This window comes from Cetorhinus maximus, chromosome 9 (genome assembly GCF_964194155.1).
Source record: "Cetorhinus maximus chromosome 9, sCetMax3.hap1.1, whole genome shotgun sequence".
Taxonomy (NCBI): Eukaryota; Metazoa; Chordata; class Chondrichthyes; order Lamniformes; family Cetorhinidae; genus Cetorhinus; species Cetorhinus maximus.
The window spans coordinates 135,138,996-135,155,831 of NC_135887.1; the positions used below are offsets into that span (position 1 = coordinate 135,138,996).

Below are 16,836 nucleotides of genomic sequence, written 5' to 3' on the forward strand. Positions count from 1 at the left end.
AGAGGGTAAAACTGAATTGAAGGGGAAGTGGGTGAAGTGTGCCAGAATGAATGAACTGTGAAGGCTGGAGTAAAAAGAAGCTCTCTCTGAACTGGTCTGGAGCAGTTTGTTTGAACTCGGTTGGTGGGTTAGTGGCCAGAGGGTAACTTATGATTTGGGGTCTTTGAAACTCATTGTCAAATATTAGGTTGTTTTTCCTTTTTTTATTTTATTTTTAAAAAATGATCAATTGTGAAATATGAAAGTGCTTACAATTAATCAGCGTTCTCCATTATTAATGTAAAAATTCAAAATCTTCCAGGGAAGTACATTCTGGACCCAGCTAAAAATAAGCCACTGGTTTTTGTGCCGTCAGTATTTGCATGTTTTTCTCCCAGCCTTTTAAGCACGTTGGTTTCCATCTAACTCAAGAGAAGAAACCCTCGGACATACCCATTACTTAAGTTAAAAACCAGTGTAACTATTTGTTTTCATAAATCGCTGGTTTATAATCTGGAGAGTTCTCGAGTCGTGAGGTTTTTGGAGGCTGTATGAGCTGTTTAGAAACCGTTGCTAAGATGTTGTTAAGTTAGCTCGGTTTGGCACCTATGAGAGCATCACAAGAACATCAATCTGCATTGCAAATTAGGCCCAGTTATCCACCCAGAGGGAAATATGTTATATAAAGGGAATAAATGATGCCACAGCTTAAAAAAACATCAATTACATTTGCTATAGTTAACATAACGCACTCCTAATTGTTAATTACGTGTCCTACAACTCAATAGTTCCTTCCAACTTCAACACATTATCAAACTTAACCCTCGAACGGTGATGTGGGGCAGGATATTTCTGGTAGCGGGGATTCCCGCCCCACCACTCGAAGAGTGTGGCAGTATCTCCCTGCCAATCACACAGCCCTGCAGCCACTTGACACTTCATGTCACCTAATCACTGCTTTGGAGGTCTTGTGGGCAGTGCCCCTTGCCTCCAGGCCAGAAGTTTAGGGTTCAAGTCCCGCTCCAGGACTCGATGGCCGAGGAAGGTGTGTTCATAACACGGCCAAACAGGTTGATGATCAACCTGCAACTCCTTCCAACACTCCAATGGCAGGTGGTAAGAGTGGGGGAGATTCCTGGTCAGCCCATGTCATGGAAAGAACGTCAGAACCTCGACCATCACTATCCATAGCTCCAGACTACAACATGCATGTAAAAGTGCCTGTTGCTTAGACTCCCTACTATTCACTACTTCCTGATTGACATTCCCTTTTTGCTCTTTTCAACCCTGAACAACATACTGGGCATTGACTTTGAATACATATACTTTTTACAAGCTTGCTGATAAAATAAATATTAATCCAAACCAGACTCATTGGTGAAACTTACCTCTTTTTTATAACGAAGCTGATTATATATAGCTGGTTTCTGAACAGTTTCAATTTTCACCTCCTGTGTCGATGTCCGGTACGATGGATTGCTGTAGGTTAGGTTGCTCACAACAGGGTCGTTGAACTTTGCCTTTTTATGCCTGACGAGGGAAAAAGTAAAGTTATTTGTACCGCGCAGGAAAAAGATGCCATCTTTACTTCTGAAATGGTCCATCTCCCAGGAATCTGACACAAAACCTGGATGAGGTGAAGGAGTTTCACAGCCAATGGGGGCAGGACGGAGACGGGCGGGTGGCCAATCAGCATGTCAGTGCCATCCCTGCACCTGAGCCAATCTCCTGGAGGCTAGATCAGGGGCACAATGACTACCCACAAGCGGCGGGTAACCCACTGAGGTGAATTTAAGGCAAACTGAAGCCAATTATCAGATGCCAACTGGAATTTTCCAATCAGTCTGCAGGCCCCCACCCATGGCATCAGCAGGTCAGCAGCTGCCTGGGGAACATCCCTCCTGGCATTGAAACATTGCACTACCTCAAACCATTACATGCCTTGTAAGAGTGCAAATACCCATTGTGTGCAGGGTGTGCCAACGCACTGTCTATCAGAGGAGGGTCGGATGGGTGTGGAGCTGAAAGCAGGTTTACCCAATAGGTAGGTTATACCATCACCACCAGATCTCCGGTGGTTCAAGAAGGTGGCTCAGCATTGCCAATGAATAAGCAGCATTACCAGTATGGGCAACATCAGCGGAGTAATTAAAAAAGGATCAAACCCGTCATCTCCCTGGTCTACACCAGTTAATATATTTACCCAGTGAACCACAGTCAGTGAAATGGGGCATCATGGGGCTTGTTCACTGCCGGAACTATAGCCCAAAATTACAGGGATTTTAGAATGTTTCAAAGAATAAGATACAAATATAATACCTGTATATAATAATAAGATACAAATATAATACCTGTATATAATAATAAGATACAAATATAATACCTGTATATAATAATAAGATACAAATATAATACCTGTATATAATAATAAGATACAAATATAATACCTGTATCTAATAAGATACAAATATAATACCTGTATATAATAATAAGATACAAATATAATACCTGTATCTAATAAGATACAAATATAATACCTGTATATAATAATAAGATACAAATATAATACCTGTATATAATAATAAGATACAAATATAATACCTGTATATAATAAGATACAAATATAATACCTGTATATAATAATAAGATACAAATATAATACCTGTATATAATAAGATACAAATATAATACCTGTATATAATAATAAGATACAAATATAATACCTGTATATAATAAGATACAAATATAATACCTGTATATAATAATAAGATACAAATATAATACCTGTATATAATAAGATACAAATATAATACCTGTATATAATAATAAGATACAAATATAATACCTGTATATAATAAGATACAAATATAATACCTGTATATAATAAGATACAAATATAATACCTGTATATAATAATAAGATACAAATATAATACCTGTATATAATAAGATACAAATATAATACCTGTATATAATAAGATACAAATATAATACCTGTATATAATAATAAGATACAAATATAATACCTGTATATAATAAGATACAAATATAATACCTGTATATAATAATAAGATACAAATATAATACCTGTATATAATAAGATACAAATATAATACCTGTATATAATAATAAGATACAAATATAATACCTGTATATAATAATAAGATACAAATATAATACCTGTATATAATAAGATACAAATATAATACCTGTATATAATAATAAGATACAAATATAATACCTGTATATAATAAGATACAAATATAATACCTGTATATAATAATAAGATACAAATATAATACCTGTATATAATAACTGCAGCTATGAGAATCAGGATTGCCAATATTGACAGGATGGCTCCAACGATGTAACTAATATGTAACCCTTCACCTGTAACAGTGGTCAGAATGAAAAGAAATAAAAGTCAAACCCTATAGAAAATGTAACCTTATTTTGTTGCAGAATAATACTTGAAAAGGGAATCAGAAAGTTGAAAAAAGTTTCCAATTGTGTTATGAAGATAAAGCAAATTCAATGCTTTAAATTGGTTCACCTGCAGATAACTTGTTCATTACTAACATCCATTCACTGAATAGCAACTGTAACACCCGCTGCTACCCATTCACCGCAAAAGAAAAATATAGGGAGAATAATCATAGAACCAAAAAAAATCCTTTTAGAATTTTAATTCGATTCTCTCTCATTTTCTCCACTGTTATCATAATTATCAATGGGGTTAGTGATGTAAAGCACCAAATATCATGTAGTTATTCTGCACGGCCCTTTTGACAATGGCCTAGATTTTGTAGGGTTGTTTTGGGGGGGGTTGGGAACTGCTCGGGCCCCCGGGGGTAAAGTTGTCCGGCAGCCCATGAACCTGAAAGAAGCCTGTCCCGCAGCCATAACACGCTGCAGGTGGCTTAAACTGGGTGATGGTGGGACTTCCACCCCCTCAGTGGCAGGAGGTCCCACCCTCGACACTGGCCGGCAATGCCAGAGCTCAGCAGTGGGAGCTGCCAGACCACAGTCAGGGCCTGGGAGAAGAGGAGATGGCGGCCGGAGGCAGGTAAGTCAGGGCTGCTTGGGCGAGGAGGGAATGGGCAGCCTAGGGAGGGGTGTTGGGAACTGGTTTTGGAGACCAGGTGGGAGGGAGCGAAGGGGGCTAAATCTTTTTGGTTGGGTGGGTTGTACATAGGGCATCCCCCCGATGGTTGCACCCCCATTGCATTCCTGACTTTTTTGTGTTTAAAAATAACGGCATGCTCACTCCTGCCCAATGAGGGTGGCGCATTATCCAGGTCAACTGGCATGTTAACTAGCTCAAGTGATTCTTAATTATCCATTAGAAAATGGCAGCACCTTACAGTGTTCTGGAGGTGTCAGCTGTGGCTCAGTTCATATCATCCTCGCCTTTGAATCAGAAGGTTGTGGGTTCCTGTCCCACTCCCGGAAACCAAGAACTGTGAATGTACTCGAAAGAGTTACATGCGATCTGTTATAACTCGAAAGAGTTACAGTGTTCGGGGGGAGGGCAGCTCAGGGATGGGCGAGAAGGTGGGGGGCTGGGCACCCCTGGTATTTTACCTGCCCTCCCCCGCTAGCCCTGCTGAAAAAATGCCCAGTGAGGGAGCCTAAGATCGCAGTTTCTGCATTGAAATGATGCGAAACGTGGACCACTGCAGAGGGACCATTGTCTGGCCATTAGTGCGAGGACTTCAGCTGTTGCACTGACAGCTTTTTAAACTTTAAACTGAAAAAGTTTACAATGCAGCAAGGTGTACTACCAGGCCGCTTCTCACATTTCACTGGCACAGATAAGCGTCAGGATAAGCGACTCTCTAACGTTTACAATTTTATCAGCTCTCAAAGGTCACACGGATATAAAGGAACTGCTGGTATGGCAGGAGTGGGATTTACGCGGTCAAACAATGTTGTTGTGAGTGAGGAGCATCAAATCAGCTTACACGTTTAAACTAACATGAACCAATGCAGTGCAATGCTGACACCATGACTACTTCTTCCCAGGGAAACCTGCTCACTCATTCTCCGGTGGTAAAGTGCTCCCTCTAGTGGCCCGGCTGAGATTAGGATCAACAATCGTGAGACAACTTGCTTTTTTGCAAAGCACCTTTAACCGAGGTTACGCCACATTTGGGCAGGTCGCCAGGCAGTTTTAGCGGCATCCTCCTCACCCGACTGGGAGATGGGTGGGCAGAGGGATTGGGTGGTGCTTTAGGTTGTTTGGAAACCCGTCGATGTGTTGTCAACCAGTGTCAAAAGTGGCTGAAGGGCCAATGTAATGCTGCCAACGGAAGACAGAGACTATGGAAGGAATGTCTTCAACAGTGAACTAAAACTCTCTGCATCTTTCATGGATTCCTTAAAAATTGAGAATGTGGATTTTAAATGGTAAGGGCTTCAATAGAGTCGGGGCAACGCTCATTTAACACCTTAAAAACCCTCTCCTGATGTCCACCTAGGCATTGTACCATCTACAGGGTGTACTACAGTAAATTACCCTGGTTTCTTCACCAGCATCTCCCAAACCTGCAACTTCCAACACCCAGAAGAGTGAGGGCAGCAGGTACATGGGAACAGCTTCACCTCCAAGTTTCCCTCCAAATCACACACCGTCACAACTTGGACATATTTATCATTCCTTCACCAGAGGCAGCCACACCTTCAACTGGTGAGACCCGACGCTTTGGAATTCCCTCATACATCTCTCCACTTCCCTTCTTCCTGCTTCCTCCTTAATACCCATCTCTTTGACCAAGCTTTCGGTCATTTGCCCTAATACCTCCGTATGTCGCCATACTGGCCATAGAGGGAGTGCAACAGGGGTTCACCAGGTTAATCCCTGGAATGGTGGGATTGGCTTATGAGGAGAGATCTGAATCTTTGGAATTCTCTACCTAGAGGACTGTGGAAGCTTAAGCATGGAGCATGTTCAAGTCAGAAATTTCTAGGAGACTAATGACATCAAGGGATACGGAGATAGTGCAGGAAAGTGGTGTTGAGGTAGATGAACAGCCACGATCTAATTGAACAGCGGAGCAGGCTCGATGGGCTGAATGGCCCACTCCTGTTTTCGTGTTCCCATGTTTCTATGCGGCTCAGTGTCAAATTTCATTTGCTTGTGTGAGGTGTCTTGGGTCATTTCACAAAAGTAAAGGTGCTTTATAAATATAAGTTGTTGTTCCTTCACCGTTGCTGGGTCGAAATCCTGGAACTCCCTACCTTCACTGGACTGCAGCAGTTCAAGAGGACTCACCACCACCTTCGCAAGAGTAACTAAAACAGGGCAATAATTACTGGCTTTTCTAGCATCGTGCATATCCCAAGAGTGAATTAAAATAAAATACATGGGAACTGATCACAGTATAACACACAAGATTTTTTTTAGCCTCATTCCACTGTGCAGAAACGTACCATTTATTGCAGGTAACACCTGGTTTACATTCCGGTCGCACAGACCTTGAGTTGCATCTTTCTGAGAACAGCTGGAGAAAAAAACATTGGTATTTAGCAACTAACGTGAAACTGAAAAGTTTACAACATCACTGCTGACCAATTCAATACTTCTAACTGGCACCACTAACCCTGCGAGATGAAGATTATTTAATGGTTTATTAATGTGATTAATTGGGTGATCATTCATTCATCTAGTGATGGTTACGCAAGCTTTTCAAATATTGAACTAACATTTCAATCTACGAGCAATGACATGCCTTGCAATTACCACCAGCCTGCCGTGGTAAAATAGCAGCAGAAGGCAATTTCTTTCTCTTTGTCGTTTTTCCCTTCCCCTCTCTTAAAGGTGTTGAACTCTGCTTACTAGAGACGGTTACACAGCCAGAAAACAGCCCCATCCAACTCACTCAAGTTCGAGCCCTGACTGCAAGTATCAAAAAGCTATCAGACAGCTCCAGATGTTACAGCTGACATAAGAATGTGAGGAATAGGAGCAGGAGTAGGCCATTTGGCCCCTCAAGCCAGCTCTGCCAATCAATAATGCCATTCAACCTGATTGTGGCCTTAATTCTACTTTCCTACCTGTGCCCCATAACCTTCGACTTCCTTGTCAATCAGAAACCTGTCTAACTCAGTCTTCAATATATTCAGTGACCCAGCCTTCACTGCTTACTGGGGGAGGGAAGTTTTTAAACTGTGCCCCCTCGTTGTAGATTCTCCCACAGTATCCTCTCAGTATTTACCCTGTCAAGTCCCTTCAGAACCGTATATGTTTCAATAAGATCACCTCTTGTTCTTCAAAACCCCGATGAGTATAGACCAATCTGCTCAACCTTTCCTCATAAGACCAACCCCTCGTCCTAGGAATCAACCTAGCGAACTTCCTCTGAACTGCTTCTACTGCAAGTTGGTCCCTCCTTAAGTAAGGTAACCAAATCTGCACAGTACTCTAGGTTTGGTCTCACCTGTAGCAAGACTTCCCTACATTTATACTCCATTCCCTTTGCAATAATGGCAAACATTCCATTTGCCTTCCTAATTACTTGCAGTGACCTGCATGCTGACTTTTTGTGATTAATGTAAAAGGACAGGCAAGGTTCCCCGGGTCTGACTCAGCATTCTGTGGTCTCTCTCCATTTAAACATCAACCTGGGCTTGTTCACATCTGCTCACAGGTAGAGAGCCAGTGGGGTGCGGACACAGCAAGGCTTCCGGCAAAACCGTGGCACGCAATTTGAAAGACCTAATTATAACTTGACATCTGTCAATGAAGGTCTTGGATTCCTGACACCAAAGGTAATTATTAAAATTGCAATGTGCAATGTTTTAGTTTGCGGTCATACAGGCGTAAGTGGCATCTGCGATATGATAGGTGCAGCTCCTAAAGAATTGATCAGGCCAAGATATAAAATAATCTAACTTTCATTCCCCTTGAGGGCAGTACTGTTTTCCAGAGAAATACCTGCGATCACATGATGTGACAAACACTCCCACACTTGCTGCAATGAGCTCAGTGTCGCTATTATTTATGGCAGTTGCATTATTTCAATTTCTGATGCGGCATAAAACAAATCTTCTTATCAGGTCTGGGATTCAGGTTGGACTTGTGCAATAATTTGACCGAATTACTTTTCCCACTGAGAACGGGAATTCTTTCACTGCTACTGGGAGCCATTCCGTTCCTCTCTGGTGGTCTGGGACCCTCACTAACAGGGCTCTCTGGATGGATATATATAAATGATAGTATGCATACTCATCTGGTACTGCACATGCCATTACACTGCCAAAACTTGACCAACGGTGAATAAGTTCGCGATTTGCGATGACAGCAAAATCGATTTTAAGCTGTGATAATAATACCAAATCCACAGACCGCCACAAGGTTTGTAATATTTCTCACACATTAGAGTTACTGTCTATTTACTTCGCGGCCTCCAGCATCAGAAACACGAGGAGAAAATAACCTTTCCGCTCTTATTGTACAGATTCCAGAATTGCTGTAAAAACCCACGGACAAAATCACAGCGCGATAACTGAAGTGAATTTTCACAGTGTTACATTAACGGGAATATTTTGAGCTCGGTCATGAATGTAAACCAACATAATGCTCAGTCCTCAATTCCAAATGGAATTTGTTGGGATTTATTTCATTTTCCATTTCATACTAAGCAAGTCTCACCACATGGCTGCACAGCAAACCTGATCTTTTCTGCTGGCTCAAACCCCCCCTTGCAGTTACAGAAACTGAATTAAACTGAATTCGTTTATTGCCTCGTTTGAACTGTTAATTGGGAGGCAACAGCGTTTGGCTGGTTCTGCTGTGATCTGGTTTGCAAATAGCGGCGCAAGTGCCCAGGGTGAAGGCAATTCCAGCCTTCAAAATTTGTCGCAAGTTTAACTTGAATAAAATCAAAACCGTCCTGGATCTGGCGGGAGGCATTATATGACGAGGGTAACAATCTGCACACTTACTTCTCACTTGTATTCTCCACAGAATCCGTGGGGTTTTCAGGGAAAGAGTCTAAGGGTTTGTGCGCGCCCCCTGTGTCAGCTTTCTCATTCGAGCTGGTGGTTTCTGGATATGGAGGCATATACCCGGGAACTGCAAAAAATTGTGTTCATTAATTAGTCATTATGTTCAAACTGCGTTACACCACCTTTAACCATAGGTGCATCTTCAAAGTCTGTCAACGAAAGCTATGTCACAGTGCTCAGCACCTTTCATTCCTATGTAACTAACTTCTGATCTGAGCCAATCTAGTTGAAGGAGGTGCCAAATAATGAGGGAATTCTTTCCAAAAGATGGAGAAAAATATAGGTGGAAAAGCACTCCCGCCCAGCGCACACACTCCCGCCCAGCACACACACTCACACACACACACTCACACACACACACACACACTCACGCACACACACACACACACTCACACACACACACACACACGCACACACACTCAGGCACACACAAACACACTCACGCACACACACACACACACTCTCACACATGCACACACACACACTCACGCACACACTCACGCACACACACACACACTCTCACACATGCACACACACACACTCACGCACACACACACACTCACGCACACACACACACTCACACACACTCACGCACACACACACACTCACACACACTCACGCACACACACACACACGCACACACTCGTCTGCTCTGTCATCTGACAACCATCCTAGGCCTACCCTGAGGAACTCCTGCAGTGATGTCCTGGAAATGAGATGAATGACCACCAACAGCAACTACAACCACCTTCCTTTTTCACTGGACTGGTAATCCAGAGACCCAGGGTAATCTGAAGACCTGGGTTCGAATCCCATCACAACAGATGGTGGAATTTGTATTCAATAAAAATCTGGAATTAAAAGTCTAATGATGACCATGAAACCATTGTCGATTGTCGTAAAAACCCATTTGGTTCACTAATGTCCTTTAGAGAAGGAAATTTGACGCCCTCACCTGGTCTGGCCTACACATGACTCCAGATCCACAGTAATGTGGTTGACTTTTAAATGCCCTCTGAAATGGCCCTGCAAGCCACTTGGTTTTTACAAACTGCCACAAGTCAATAAAAGGGAATGAAACCAGATGGACTATCCGACATCAATCTAGGTGCGAAGGAACTGGTCAGCTGTCAGAAGCAGACATAGTCTAGTGTTTGGAAATTTTGAAAGGAGTTAGGTTTAATGGAACACCCTAATTATAGACTGGTAGGAAAGCTTTGACAGATATATGAGTTTTTGGATGACTTCAAAAGCACTAATAGATTCTGCAGTGCAGAGTTTGTTTATTCAGTTGTCCCGGGGAATGAGAGTTTGACAGCTTTGACAGATTTATGCCTTTTCAAGCGATATTTATTTTGACACGTTTATGACATTCTGAAGAGGATAATCATTTTTCAAGGGCCTATTCAAGCAAATGGTTTATTTTGACAGATTTATGAGCTTTTCAATGTCATCCAAATGTTATTACTAGAGACTGAGAGTACAATTTATAAAGTGGAAACTGTGTGAATGGGTTGGGGATTAGGGGCATATTGGATGGGGCTGAAGGGGGTTGGAGAGGGTGAGGTTGGGGGGAAAGGATAGGGAAGTGAGAGGGGTGAAGTGGGTAAAGAAGTGTAGGCAGTGAAGGGGAGTGTTAAGGGGCTGTGAGTGAGGGAGCTCCACACGCATCTTCAAATGTAACTTTATTTGTTGGAGCCACTGATGGCAATGAAGGACTGGGCTATGTTTGGGAAAAGAGATTGGGCCTTTAACCCGGCTTTGGCAATGACCCACCTCCATCTCTGCCTCCTCTGGGAGATGGAAATTCTACCTCCTGGCACTGCCGGGACAGAGGCAGGATCGTAACGATGGGATTAATCCCGACTTCCGCTTTTTGACTCCGACTCCAGCCTACAGGCAGAATATTGCACTTGCTGGGCGGGCCCATACCCGGTCCAAATGATTGTAAAAGGACGCACGATGACGTTGGGCGAGCGTCCCGACATCATCACGCACATGCGCGGTATTTCGGTCGGAGGGCGTGCGCGGGAGTCGGCAGCACAACAACTAAAAGGTCTATTAAGGCGGCTCTGTGCCTCAGGGCACTTTTATTGCATGCACCCGCGTACACGCATGAATGTCAGTGCTCGCCCTCCTCCTGCCCCCACCCCAGCAGCACTGAGCGCTGCAGCATGCGATACACGCCGGCCGCTCCCGGGCCCGCCCCACCACCGGAAAATCCTGGCCTATGTTTTTAAGAAAGAAAAAGGGTGTACGATTTGTAGATTACCAGGAAATGGAGATTAGTTAAATATTTAGTTCACTCGACCATCGGATAATCAAAAACGACCATGGAAACCAAATACATGCAAAACCAGAGGGAAAAATATTTTAGAAGTACCATTTAGCTCCTTCCAACTGCTGACAGGGTATAACAGCAGCAATGCATGGACAAGAAAGATGCCTTTTTGATTATTAACTGACGCGGTATGTGAATACAAAATGGTGCAATAACTGCGCAGAACTGGGAAGAATCAGGATAATTGTGACACAAGGTGACATTTTTAAAGAATAGCCCTTCTGAATTGGCACAAAATTTAGATAGTTATTTTATTTCAAATTCACTTCTTTAAAAATATATATATATATATATATTAAAAAGAACGTTAAGATGCATATTACTTCTACCTGAAACGTTCCATCTTTGGAAATCTTTTTTAATAGACACTTATTTCTGTCAGTGTTTTCTGCCTAAAATACAGACAAGCCACAGCTGTTTGGGAGTCATTTTTTGCCGTTTGTGGCCTTAAGATTATTACTCACCTACTGAACATAGGCGTCCATCTGGCTCATCAGGACATGCGCACACAAAGTCTGTTGCCCTGGCAAAGCAAAGATGTGTGCATCCTCCATTATTGACACCACATGAGTTGGTACCTAAAACAAATTCAATCATTTAAAGTAAAGTTTGGATTTATTTCTAACAGTCATGTCCTTACAGCAGCATCTTCTAGGGAATGTAATGTGGGAGATGCACCGACAACTAGGAAATTTAATGGAAATTAATGATCCAATTGTTCCTCTTCTACTAATCTTGCCTGTATAATTTTTACATTTTAAATTAGATAGAGAGGGAGAACCCGTAGTCATGATGAATATGACAGAAATTGTGCACAAGTGTTAATTTTTGCGATGTATCGATGTTTTTCAATGCAAATTAGATCATCAGTTTCATGTTAACAAAGCAAAAGAATGCTTTGCCCAATAAGAACATTCCTTTAACCAATACGTCCATCGACATATCTAGCTTTTGAACAGAAATCTGATAAAGTCAACACTGTCACAACCTACTCCTGTTGAATAAATAGGCCCTAATTTACTGCTGAAATAATGGTGAGGCTAATGGTGCCTGTTAATCACGTGCAAACTGCACACCAAAATCAGAAAGGGGGCAGCGGCACGATTAAAATACAAATATCCAAAAGGTGCTGTCCGAGTTGTGGCACTCTGCCATTACCTTGGCAAGAATGCCTCACCAATGAAATGCATTGAGTGGTGAGAAGTTCCATGGTGGACATGAACCCAACCCACCACAGAAATTTAGGTCTTCTCTATTTTTAATCTAACAAGATGAAAATCAATAAACCATTACTGCTGGTCAACCTCTCCAGCACTGAAAATTAACTATCTCAAGTGAGGAGTCTCAATCCTTCAGTCCTTCAAGTTTTAAATGTTGTTGAGATTTTTAAAAAAAATAAAACTTTTTAGTCTATTTTTCCCCTCTCTCTCTTTGCCCAATATTTCCTTCCCTCCCTTTATTTCTCTTCCTGTACCTGATTTGGCATTGAATTCGCTCACTCTAATCTACACTTTCTTCTCAGCATTTGCATTGTTAATCTCCCAGTTCTACAGTCTGATTGATCAAAGGGGTGCACAGTTGCTTGCCTTGTTCACCCAGGTCCCATTAAATGACCTGCCACAACACATTACTGCCCAATGTCGTTTTAGCCCATGCTTTCTCCTTCTATACCTGTTTGTCTCTGTGGGGAGACGACAATGATGTCCATCAGTCCCTCTACGTTGGCGAGGATGGTTTCTTTGTTCCGACCTGTGTACTTGTCCACACGCTGGACTGATTTAGTTTGCCAGTCTGTCCAGTAAATCCAGCGATCATGCTAATTGTGAAAATAAAGATTTTAGTTTTCACATAGAGCAATGAATGTAATTTCATGTTGTCCAAATGTCTTCCATATTTATTTTAAGTGCAATTTAAGTCTATGGTGGGAAATGAGTCCCGTCGACAAAACGACCTCTTATAATCGAGCACTTCCAGGATTTCACACTTCAGGCTGGAGAGCTGGTCAAACTGTCTCATTTCCACTGGTACCAACCTGTCCCCCCCACTACACCTCTTTATATTAATACTCAGTTTTGTATTGAAATATATGCACAGAATCTTTGAGAAAGCATCAAGTTACAAACTGCAATGGAAATATTTTAATTCTCTCCAATTTGGTCACGGGAGCGTTTTCTCTACTCTGGCCAGGACATCCCTAGCTTCACCTATCAATCATTGCATCCACTGAGATGTTGATAGAAATTTGAGTTCAACTTCAGTTTAAGATTACAATTGGGTTTTATAAAAGCAAAATACCGCAGGTGCCAGATATCTGAAACAAAAGCAGAAAATGCTGGAAAAACTCAGCAGGTCTGGCAGCATCTGTGGAGGGAGAAACAGAGTTAACGTTTCGAGTGCGTGTGACTCTTCTTCAGAGCTGGGGTTTGATAACTTGTTCAGTGTTCCAAATTGTACATCAAAATTGTCTTCATTTTGCCAAACCCATTGCCCATTTGGGTTAATCTTCTTCTTCTTTCAGCTTCTCCCATTTCACTTGGGGTCTCCACTACGCTGGTTGATCACCGTTCTCCTCCTGTCAGTCACCCATTCCTCTTCCAATCCCGCTGCGTTTCAGTCACTCCACCCCCATCTTCCCATCTGGTCTGAGGTCTTCCTCTTCTCCTTCTTCCTGGCAGTCCCATCTTCATCACATTTTCTCTCTCTCTCTCTCTCTCTCTCCGTGACAGATGACCACACCATTTCAGTCTCTTCTTGGCCACCTTCTTTGATGCTCCCTCAATCTTCGCTGACCCCCTCACTTGCTGGTTCCTGGCTTTGTCCTTTCTTGTTACTCCATTTGGATTGACCCCTTTGGATGAAATCCAAATTGGCCCAGGCCCACCACAGACTGAGAGCCCAGGTGACTAAACAGGCTTAAAAGTATAGCCTGCACCCTCTCTGATTGCTCCCATTTCTCCATTGCTGACTCAGGCCTGTGCAGAGATGTTTCCCACAAAGAATAGTAGCACAGGCACAGGCTATTTGGCCCATCAATCTGTTTCATGAGAATGGGCTGAAGGAATACAGAGGTAACATCCCATCCTCCCCTGTGGGGAAATGTCTACCTTTTGTGTTCTTGTCAGCAGCGATACAAATCGCATCAAATTAACATCCAGAATAGTCCATTCAAGAAATAAATAGGCACCATTCCCTATGTCAGCAAATCCTTCTCTTTTCATCAAATAGAAAATTTAGCTGTCAAATTCTATCATTATCTCCTTATTTTTAAACAGTGCCCCCTAGTTCTAGATTCCCCCACAGGAGGAAACATCGTCTCAGCATCTACCCTGTCAAGCCCCCTCCTCTGTTTCAATAAGATCATCTCTTGTTCTTCTAAGCTCCAGTAAGTAACGGCACAACCTGCTCAACCTTTCCTCATAAGGCAGCTCCCTCATCCCAGGAATCAGCCTAGTGAACCTTCCCTGAGTTGTTTCCAATGCACGTACATCCCTCCTAATGGAGACCCAAACTGTACACACTACTCTAGGTGTGAACTCACCAATGTCCTGTACAGTTGTAACTAGACTTCCCTACTTTTATACTCCATTCCCCATTGCAATTAGCAACAAGACCAACATTCCATTTGCCTTCTGAATTACTTGACACCTACATGTTGACTTTTTGTGATTTATGTACAAGGACACCCAGATCCCTCGGTACTGCAGCATTCAGTAATCTCTCTCCACTTAAATAATATTCTGCTTTTCTTTTCTTCCTGCCAAAGTGGACAGCCTCACATTTTCCCACATTAAACATCATCTTCCAAATTTTTGCCCATTCACTTTATATTTATATATAAATATTTATATCCCTTTGCAGACTCTCAGTATCCTCCTCACAACTTACTTTCCTACATATCATCAGCAAATTTGGCTACAATACATTTGCGCCAGACAAGTTCCAGGCAACAACCATCTCCAACAAGAGAGAATCTAACCATCTCCCCATGATATTTGATGGCTTTACCATTACTGAATCCCCCACTATCAACATGCCAGGGTGGAGTTGGGGAGGCAGTTACCATTGACCAGAAACTGAACTGTGGCTACAAGAGTAGGTCAGAGGCTGGGAATTCTGTGGCGAGTAACTCACCTCTTGACTCCCCAAAGCCTGTCCACCAACTACAGGTCAGGAGTGAGAATACTCTCCACTTGCCTGGATGAGTGCAGCTCCAAAAACACTCAAGAAACTCAGTACCATTCAGGACAAAGCAGCCCGCTTGATTGACACCCCATCCACCACCTTAAACATTCACTCCCTCCACCACCGACACACAGTGGCCGTACTGTGTACCAACTACAAGATGCACTGCAGCAACTCTCCAAAGCTCCTTCGACAGCACCTTCCAAACTCTACCAACTAGAAGGACAAGGGCAGCAGATGCATGGCTACCACCTGCATGATTCCAAGCCGCACACCATCCTTACTTGGAAATATATCGCCGTTCCTTCCCTGTCGCTGGGTCAAAATCCTGGAACTCCCTTCCCAACAGCACCGAGGGTGTGTCTGCACCACATGGGCTGCAGCAGTTCAAGAAGGCAGCTCACCGCCACCTTCTCAAGGGCTCTCAAGGGCAAATAGAGATGGGCAATAAATGCTACGCTTGCCAGCAATGCCCACATGCCGGGAAAGAATGAGAGAAAAACAAAACAGTCCCTTCACCCAAGTCATTAATATAGATTGTAAATAGTTGGGCTCCCAGCACTGATCCCTGCAGCACTTCACTAGTTACAGTTTGCCAACCTGAAAATGACCCATTTATACAAGCTGTGTTTCCTGTTAGTTAGCCAATCCTCTATCCGTGCAAATATATCATCCCCAACGCCAAGAGTTCTTATTTTGTGCAGTGACCTTTTGTGTGGCACCTTATCAAATAAATGCCTTTTGGAACACCAAATACACTAGATCTACTGGTTCTCCTTTATCCACCCTGTTTGCTACATCTTCAAAGAACTCTAATAAATTTGTCAAATATGATTCCCCTTTCACAAACCATGCTGACTCTATCTGATCATGTTATGATTTTCTAAATGTCCTGCTACTGCCTCCTTAATAATGCTGACATGCTCCAGTATGTTATGAACTTTCAGACCACACTTTTAAAATTTTGGACAGAAGCAATCTATTCAAACGGCCACTGCAAAATCATGTGATCCTTGGCATTTTGGGCTCCAGATGATCCTGAGTCTTAAGCAAATAACTAATTAAGTATGGACATTCAGAGCCAGATAGAAAGTTCACACACCTCTTTGTTTAAGGATGGACCGTCAACAACAGAATTACAATTTTCCAACTGATTGATCTTTCTGTTTCACCACAGACAAAAGAAGCGTTGAAATTCAATCTGTGTTGGAAAAATGTACAAGGGATCCCATCAACCCTCCGCAGTACTATAAAAGCAAAAAAACTGCGGATGCTGGAAATCCAAAACAAAAATAAAAATACCTGGAAAAACTCAGCAGGTCTGGC

General features: G+C 42.5%; 1 protein-coding gene across 2 annotated transcripts in view; it reads right to left on the reverse strand.

Moving 5' to 3' along the window:
* Window positions 1–16,836, reverse strand: part of lrp4 (low density lipoprotein receptor-related protein 4) — a 415,707-nt gene that overhangs the window by 20,646 nt on the left and 378,225 nt on the right. For both annotated transcript variants that reach the window (XM_078549559.1, XM_078549558.1), the window contains exons 32-37: window positions 13,000–13,144; window positions 11,793–11,906; window positions 8,925–9,054; window positions 6,411–6,481; window positions 3,281–3,368; window positions 1,368–1,509 (exon numbers count right to left, since the gene is read on the reverse strand). In XM_078549559.1, the coding sequence (XP_078405685.1) occupies window positions 1,368–1,509; window positions 3,281–3,368; window positions 6,411–6,481; window positions 8,925–9,054; window positions 11,793–11,906; window positions 13,000–13,144 (690 nt within the window). The remainder of the gene's footprint in view (window positions 1–1,367; window positions 1,510–3,280; window positions 3,369–6,410; window positions 6,482–8,924; window positions 9,055–11,792; window positions 11,907–12,999; window positions 13,145–16,836) is intronic.